The sequence below is a fragment of the Carassius auratus genome, chromosome 17 (assembly GCF_003368295.1).
Source record: "Carassius auratus strain Wakin chromosome 17, ASM336829v1, whole genome shotgun sequence".
NCBI classification, from domain to species: Eukaryota; Metazoa; Chordata; class Actinopteri; order Cypriniformes; family Cyprinidae; genus Carassius; species Carassius auratus.
The window spans coordinates 3843497-3853120 of NC_039259.1; the positions used below are offsets into that span (position 1 = coordinate 3843497).

General features: G+C 36.9%; 1 protein-coding gene across 2 annotated transcripts in view; it reads left to right on the plus strand.

Annotated features, from left to right (window-relative positions):
• znf292a (zinc finger protein 292a) overlaps positions 1 to 7798 on the plus strand; it is a 40462-nt gene extending 32664 nt beyond the window's left edge. The window contains exon 8 of one of the 2 annotated variants that reach the window (XM_026285342.1): positions 38 to 176. Coding sequence is in view for 1 of the 2 variants with exons in the window: in XM_026285341.1 (XP_026141126.1) it covers positions 38 to 6052 (6015 nt within the window). In the remaining variant the exon portion in view is untranslated. Of the gene's footprint in view, positions 1 to 37 lie in introns of both variants that reach the window. The other variant, XM_026285341.1, reaches the window with a different exon arrangement.
• Positions 7799 to 9624: the final 1826 nt, after the last annotated feature.

The following is a 9624-nucleotide window of genomic DNA, read 5'->3' on the forward strand; positions in this document are numbered from 1 at the left end:
TGGCATTCATGTCACAGTGACATTTTTGTTTCCTCAGGTTGAGAAAGATGGACTGTCAGTATGCATCGAAATGTGCATTCAAGCACTAAAAATGGGACTCAATGATAACGAGGGCTGCAATATCTCCATCTGCAAAACTATCTCTTGTTTGCTGCCTTTAGACTTGGAAGTAAAACAGGCTTGTCAGCTCACTGAGTTCCTGATAAAGCCATCTTTGGATTCTTATTATGCTGTTGAGGCTCTCTTTAATGAGCACGACCAAAAGCTTGAGCTGGATGATCCACCGATTCTAAATTCACTACGCTGTGATCTGTTGTTGGCCTTAAAGACTAAGTGGCCTTTCGATCCAGAGTTCTGGGACTGGAAAACCCTAAAACGTCAATGCCTTGCTTTGATGGATCAGGAGGCAGCAGCTATATTGTCTACTGACAAATTTACTGACAGTGAAGACAATGAAGTCCATGACCTTGATGAGAAATATTTCAGACATGTGCATTTTACACATAGTCCTACTTATGAACTTAGTGAGGTTGAAGAAGAAAGAAAAAAGAAAAAAGAAACCAAGAAGATGAGAGAGAGGGGATTTGTTTCTGCTCGATTCCGCAATTGGCAGGCTTATATGCAGTATTGTGTTTTGTGTGATAAAGAGTTCCTTGGACACAGGATTGTGAAGCATGCATTGAAGCATGTCCAAGATGGGATTTTCCGTTGTCCAATATGTGCTGAGACTTTTGAAACTAGGGCAATTTTAGAGCCTCATGTGGCATCACATGTGAAACAGTCATGTAAGGAGCGCCTTGCTGCAATGGGTGTGAGCAAGAAACGTCCCAGTTCTGACACCAAGTTAACACAAGCTAGCAGTACTTCAAGCAGAGCAGAAGAGCACTACAGCAGGGAAGAGCACTACAACAAAACTGCTGCAGAAGTTAGCCAAGAGACAATTTGCAATAATTTGTATGCTTCAAACGATAGTCCCATCACAAATGTGAAAAGTAAAATTAAGTCGTCATCCCCAAAACAGAACAACCCTATTCGTGATGTTAACAACACTAAACTTTGTTCCTGCCCTGTTACTAGCTGTCAGAAAGTTTTTAAGTACTTCAGGAATTTGGTTGCACATGTTAAGGCCCACAAAAATGAGCGGGAAGCAACACATTTCCTGGAAAAACAGAGCCAGAAGGCTTTGTGCCAATATTGTCACCGCCAGTTTGTTAATGTGACCCACCTTAATGATCACTTACAGATGCATTGTGGTGAGAAGCCATATTTTTGCATTCAGCTTGGATGTAACTGCAGCTTTTCCTCTCATGCTGAGCTTCTGATACACAGAAAAGATCATGCTGAATTTAAGGCACAGTGTGCATATCCAAACTGTGAGAGAATATTCAACGAGACATACTTGCTATATGATCATGAAGCACAGCACTACATGTCATTCTCATGCAAAAGTCATAACTGTGACAAGGTGTTCTACACCCTGTCTGAGCTAAAATTGCATCAGAAAAGACACACAAAGCAGGACCGCTCTGCTATTGATGTTCACTCACCTTCTCAACCAGAATTACCAGCTTCGACTTGTCCTGCCTTTGAGTTGCCTCCTGGCCAAATATCAGAGGTTTCTCAAGAGTCTACCCCAGTAGAAATGAAATGCAAAGTAGAAAACGTAGTAGACACTCATGATTCCACAGAACAACCTAAGCACCTTGTATCAGGAACAGCTCAGTTGACAGCAAGCAAAAGTGATTCCCAAACTAATGCTACTCAGCCTGATGAATCGAAGACATCTCATTGTCTTGGGAGGACAAATCAATCACATCTTGAAGCATGCTTTGTAAAACTGCAGCCTATTCCCATCAAGTGCAATGATTCAATATATGTAAATGCTCTAAAGGATGCTGACTGTGAAACTCAAACACTCTTGAAAGACAAGAAATTGTTTTCTTTCCCACAGAGTCAGCTTGAGCCTTCAACATTGAAGTCATCTACCTTTGTGACAAAAGCCAACAGAGAAGAAGGTCTGACTCATGTGTGTCCATTTGAAACCTGTACACGGAAATACAGCACCTCAAAAAGTTTATCGAGACATGTCAAAAATGTTCATTCAGAGGCCTTTGAGGAGTGGAAGCTGTCAAAGAAGTACAAACGGATTGTGGAAATTGCTGCAAAAAAATCTTCTTCTGAGCACACAGCTGCTAGTTCTCAGAAACCAAAAGGGACAAGCCGTTACAAACAAACTGAACATAATGCATTTCTGGACTCTTCTGCTTTTTCCAATCACGATAGTGTGCACTCTGCAAGTGCAAAGTTTGGAACTCAGCTTGAAAACACTCAAAGTGCAACATCAACAAGCCCGACAGGTCTGATGCAATTACCAATACCTCAGACATGGGAAACACCCTCAATGAAACATTTGGATTCAGTTTTTTCTGTGAATGATCCTTACCACACTACAATTTTATCTGACAACCAACACACAAACCTGTCATACCATTCTGACACAGTCTTAAATTATGCATCTCCCTCTTCTTACGATGAGCTCATCCCCCTTTCTGTGAATGCCCACACACCCTCCAGTGTGATGAACGAAGCCTCAAAATATGTGTCAACCTCTCTTAGAGTACTACATGCACTTAACAGCGATCAGACTTGTGACTTGCCACAGGTTGAGTCAAGTGTCAATCCTGGATTCAGTCAAATTGGACAAAATCATCTCAATGATATTTCCATTAGCACTGGTTTGCTGCAAACAGGATCTTTGTCTGGAGACAATGTCAGCCTATATTTTTCAACTTTGCCTTCTGAGGAAAGTGCTATTTCGGTGCAGCCATTGGCAAATTCAGATGAAGAAATCAGTACTGATAGTACTGATGCCGTATTCTCATCAGATATCAAATGTATTTCAAATCTTTTAAACCCTCAATTTAAAGAATCGGGAGAAGATTTCTTTGGTGCTGCCCCGCTGACTGATGAGAAAAGTCCAGAAGATTTTTGTAATCATGAACTGTCACAGGAAGGAACTGAAGTAATTGCTTCAGATGGCCAAAGCATTTCAGGTTTTGGAGAAACTGGGAAATCCAAAAAAATGAAATCATCTAAGAGAACAAAATGGCCTGCCATAATACAGGATGGAAAAGTTATTTGCTGCAGGTGCTACAGAGAGTTTTCAAGCACAAAGTCACTAGGAGGTCATTTATCAAAACGTTCTCAGTGCAAACCTGTAGATGAAATTGATCTTACTGCTGATTTACCAGTATCATTTCTTGATTTTCTGAATGATCCTGACATTTCAACGGTGCAAATGCCTCTCCCTGCGAATGACGTACAAGAGCCCAATCACAAATCCTGCATCTATGCACCATTAGAATCAAATATCTTTAATGGGAACTCTTTAACAAGTGTACAGAGCACAGACAACCTTCAGAACACTAATATATCCTCTCAAGACCCCTCTGAAATGACTAGAAATTACAATTCCCTCCATCCACCTGTTACAAACACAGGCAGAGAAATCAAAACTGAAGTTGAATTCACCCCTGCAAATACTGGTGAAGATGGCAAAATTATAGAAATTGAAAGGGCACTACAACGTCTTGATTTAGTTGACATACATAGTCAAGACAAATGTGTATCTGAGAGCACTAACCTGCGTGATCTAAGCTCTGAAGCTGTCACTAGAAATGATCAGTTTCACACAAATAAAGACCCTGTTCAAAACGAGCAGAAATGTATTTTAAAGCCCTTTAGATGTAAAGAAGGCTGTGTTTATGGAGCAATGACTAAAGAAGCTTTATTTAAACACCTTAGCCGTGTACATGATTACAGTGAGGAAAGGATAAATGAAATGAAGAAAAACCCTGACAAATTAGCTCCTTACAACTGTCATCTATGTTCCAAGACATTTACCAGAACCACAGGCCTTAAAATTCACTACAAAAATGTCCACCATTTTTCAAGAGAGGAATTGTCTGGCTTGAAAATCGGTCTTGGTTATAGAAAGAAAATGATCAGAAAATCAACAGAAAATGTGTCAGCAAATGTGCATACCAGTGTCATCATCGACCAGGGAAAAGACTCCCTGCCAGAACAGTCTCAATCCCAAATCAGTACAAATTTGACAGTTACATCTGTTGATTCCAATGTTAAAGGAAAAGCCAGCACCACTGCCAAAAGAAAAAATAAATGCCCCACTCAAATCTCTGGTACAGTTGCCATCACTGACACCTCCAGGACTGTGGAAGCATCACAGAAAAATGTGGTAAATCTTGATGGACTTTCAGCTACAAATATAAAACTAGAAAGTCCCTCTCTGACTGAAGAGAATTGTGTTATTGAATTCAATGAGCCAGGTATATTTGCAGTGCAAGAGCTGAGTGGTGGAAGTCCGTATCTCTTTGACACACTTAATGCTCCAGACAAAAGAACAGAATATTCAACTGCACAATCTAACAGAGAAACTGAGACAAATTCAAATGTGATGGTTGATCTTAAAGAAAAAGCTAAAATGCCAGGTGACGATATTGAGTTTTGTGATTCAAGTGACACACAAATTATGTACCGGCCATACCGATGCGTGCATGAAGGATGTGTGGCTGCCTTTTCAATCCAACAAAATCTTATTCTCCATTACAGGGCTATGCATCAATCAGAATGTGATGACAAAAAGAGGGCTAAAGAAACTAATGGAGTTGTCCAAGTGCAGGAATACAGATGCCAAGTCAAACAATGCTCAAAAGTAGTGTCGAAAGTGACCAGTTTGTTGAAACACTATCTTTTTCTCCATAGATGCACATTGGAAAAGGCAAGTGCATTGTTATCCGGTGTTGAGGTAGGCACGTTTCAGTGTGACCAATCAAAATGTTCTGCTCACTTCACGTGTCATTTGAAGTACATTGATCATATCAAAAATGACCACAAAGCAATAAAGGTTTCAGCAGATGGGGACTTTGAGAGCGTGGAACTCACATTCAGATGTCAGTTCGAAGGTTGTGACAGGGTATATACAACCAAGTCAAACCTTCTTCGACACCTTATGAAGAAACATGATGCTACTTTTGAAACTATGAAACAGAAACAAGAAAATAGGTTTGGGGATGATGTTCAAGCAAAAACGTTAAGTGCAGGTTCAAACAATGGAAAAGAGAATATTGCAAATAACAAGATAAAAATGAAGAGGAATAATTCAAAAAAGAAAGAGAACAAGGCCCAGAACCATCGGATGATGGTAGAAAAGCCTGCTCTTAAATCCACAGATGAAGCATCTGCCTTGTGCAATGAAAGACTTGCTTTACAGTATCCGTGCATGATTGAGAGTTGTGATTCAGTAATGAGTGCTGAGCACAATATAATAAAACATTACACCACTCATGGTCTCACAGAGCGATATATTGAGGATCGGAGAAGCCAGTTCATATTTTGCAAGAAAAGCAATGAGATGCCCAAAGAAGATGAAACCTCAACAAATGTTGAGGTTGCGGAAACAGGCTTTGATGGAGATGAAACAGAGAATTTAAAGGTCAGTTCTCAAGATGTAGGCCCAGAGCCTGCAACAGAGGTTGTAGTTAATGAAGGATTCGTTTCCACAACCATGCCAGTAGTCAAACGGAAAAGGGGTCGTCCACGGAAGTCAGAATGTAGAAACAAAATCAGTGTCGAGAGAAAACAAAGTCTTCGGAACTGCTCTGCTGAGCATGTTAAATGTTTGCTGAAAGTCTCAGAATCCATATTGAACTCATCAAACTCTCAAGGGAACCATGTAGATAATGAAGTTGCACTAAAACTTTATAAGCCTTCAGGGTTTGAGACATCCGTCCTGAAGTTCAGTGAAGACTCTCTATCCAACTCATCAAAACGACAGCGAACACTTCAACCAGTCATCCCAGAGAGAGATCAAATCCAATGCATTGTTAATTTCAGAAATCCACTAAAAATTGAGACTGTCGAGAATGTTAAAATTGTTATGTATGAAAACCTATCCACTTCTTCTGAACTTATGCTAAGGCAACTTCAAGATATGCAGCCTATGGTGATCCTGACAAAGGGGCTGCACAGTTGATGGTTAGATATATATTAATCAAGGCCTTGTTCTCAGGACCACATACTGTGTCACATGCAGCTGTCAGGTGCATCCATTTACACTCTTGCATTTATAGTAGTTCCAACACCTTGTTTGTTAATGGATTTTGATTAGTGCTTTAAAAGAACAATAGAGAAAACTTTTGTACAATATTTAACATTTTGATGTACCATTATAATGTTTGTGTTAAAATACCATTTTGTATTTCTGAAATTGTCTGATAAAAATTAGATGGAAACATTTTTAAAAATGTACACTTTTATGTAGGATGAAAAAGTTACGATATATCCCTGTGGGATTGTATTCTTTTTTCATTTTTGCTGTTGTTGTTGTTTTTGAAAGTATTTATTTTTAGCTTAAACGTTAGCGTGTCAATGTACTTGTCTTCCACCTAACATTCAATTTAAGTAAACTGAATGCTCAGTGTAAATTGTGGCATCCACATGAGGTGTTGGATTGTGGTGTTTGCAGTTATGAGGTTCTTTTCACCAGAATTCAAGAATGAGGTGAAATGTTTGTGAACATTCAATATAGTACAGAAATGAAGGACAAAGTACAGACTTGGGGGGTTGGGGGGAATAAAGATATTAAAAATTTACAGGTTTTTGTGTGTTTGTCTAATTTTACAAAAAAAAAAAAAAAATCGCTCTAAGGATGGACTTGGAAGCAACTAACAAGACACAAATCAAACTTAGTGGCAGAATCAATGAAGAAAAATAAAAGCAGCTGCTCTGATATCACAAACACTGCTATGGCACATCAGGATTACTCTAGTCTATCTTGAGTACACCTCAACAAGGTCAGTCACTTCTCAGCGTAGTGGTGGATTGAGGATCAGGTGCTCCATTCTGAAAAGAACAAAATGTGGTAAAACTTTCTATGAAGCCTGTATTTATAAAGCATTATAAGGGAATCATTAATGCATTTTAATGTACACTTAATACCTTCTAAACAGTATCATAGTATGTTATATAATCTTATAATACTTGCGCTTACAACTTTTAAGAGTGTGATGATTTATATCGCACACAATAAAAATCATATATATATTTAAGCTATGTTATATATCCCATAGTTTCATGTTTTACTTTCTTGATTTTTTTTTTACTTCAGATCTGGCCAGTATCTTACATCTTATAAGTGGTCTTTAACTACTTAAAGTATAAATATCTAAAAAGCATAATAACGTAGTAGTAATATTTATAAGTGGTCGTTGTCTGCCTTAAGTAAAGTGACACGAGTCGTCTTATTTTTAAACTGCCATAATGTATAATGAAGTGATTATAAGCAGGCAACATCAAAGTTATTTGGAAAAGTACAAAGAAACAATATATTCCAAATGCAAATATATATTTTTGAGGTGCACAAAAATTTAGTACTTTACAGTCTGGTTAACCACATTCATGTACAGGGTTTCTTGCAGGATTTTTTTGTCACTGTCTTTTTGTGATTGTTGGGGTTTTTTTGGTGCCATGTGCTCACACCTGTTTATTTTCTGACCCCACCCATCTTGTTGCATCATTATTGTTTTAGTTGCCACATCTGTGTCTCCCTCTTAGGTTCCCTATTTATTCTCCTTGTGTCTGTAATCCTGTGCTGATCTGTTGTTTTCCATCGTGGTATGTCTGTTTATAGTACAGTTTCTAGTCTGCCTGTTTGTCCCACTCAGGTTGTTTTTGTTAGTTTTGTTTCATTTTTTGTATTAAAAGGATCATTCTGCCTGCATTTGAGTCTTCGCCTCTTTCGCACTGTAACATTTTTACTCTCAAATTTAAGATCTTTTTAAAGACCTGCAATGATAAAATTAATACCATATGAGCAGGGTTAGGGCAATGTCTATAGTACCAAATTAAACCATAAAGTTATTGTAAAAAGCATAATTTACAGTTCAGATACAAGTTTTCACAAAATTATAAACTTCACATTTCACATGGTCTTTAAACCATTCTTAAGAAAATGGATGAGTAAAAAATATTATATTAATTTAAACAATTATCAATAAATCATTATATTAAATACATTAGGGGTGTGCGATATTCACAATATATATATCGCTATTCTGGGATTTCATCTATAACTATAAGCCGACTATAATTTGCCGTGTGTGTTATTGTGCTGGTATCTTAAGGACTACCGTAGACAGCTGACCCTGATTTTAATTTTATTTTATATTCTTCATATTCTCTGTGGTAAGTTCACAGCAGTAATAGAAATTATAAATTTTCATCCCATTTTTATGGGCAATTTGACCTTTAAGCAATATTTTCTACAGGTGTGTACCATCTTTTGTCAAATTTTTGTATTTGGTTTGTTACCAAGAAAATGTAATCAGTATCAACTAAATGTATCTTTTCAATGCAGAGGAAACACAGAAGCTGCATTAAAAGTGTCTAGATGCATTTACACACTCTTTAATGCAACTTAAGGACATAAAATACTTTAACCTGCATTTACAAATGTATACATTTTTGGATATTTTAAACATAAAACATTGAAAACTGATGTTTGAAATTATTTTCAAAATGAAAAGGTACATTAAATGTGAAGCATCAGCAAGTCGCTGTTAATAAGTGAGTCATTGCGTTTGAACCAAATCATTTAAACGGTTGATTCATTCAAAAAAAAAAAAAAAAAAAAACTGTGTCGTGTTACTTCAGAGACCCAAAACAGCAGCAGTGTTTAAAAATATTTTTTTGTTGGACAAATAGGGCAAAAACAGGAAATATAGTGTCTAAAACGTAAGTCTCTTAACTACTTGTTTATGTAACCATTGTATAAAATCGTACCCATTTGGTAAATTAGCCAGTGAGAAATAACTTTTAAGTAGGGTCCAGTGACATTTCTATACTTTTAAAATGGTACCAGTGCCTAAACCGATACAAAAAAATAAATAAATAAATAATAAAGAGCCAAAAAAATAAATAAAATAATAACTATGGAAAAAATTAAGGAACATTATAAATATTTAAAATAAATCCATACCTTTCACCTTGGATGCTCTCATTTGCCAAGTTGTGCTTCCCTTACTCTAAGGCTAATAAATGTATTTCACAATCTGGGTCATTATTTAATACAAAACCACACAATGTTTCTACTGTCAATCACTGATATTTAGTTAAAATGAGTGCTGTCTGTCACTGTCTTTAAGCAGTCGTGAATTACTGTACTATGGTCCTTCTTTATAAAGTAGCAACAATGTCATTTGTAAAGTACAGTACTGTGCAAAAGTCTTAGGCCCATTCGTATTTTCACCCCAAAAAAGGGTTTTAAGCCAGTTATTTATGTCTTTTGCTGTTGTGTGTCAGTAGGAATTAGTTTGCCATTAATTTTAATAATAATCTAGTGCGATTTTGAATGCACAAGCAGTCTGACAACGGCAAAATGAATGTCAGGAAATGTAAACTGATATTTTCTACTGAAACACCTCAGCAAAATATATAAATTACTGACCGAACACCATTATTTTGGGTGAAAATACTAACGCGACTAAGACTTCTGCACAGTAGTGTATGTATAAAGTACGTATGATTAAATTAAGTATATTTAAATAA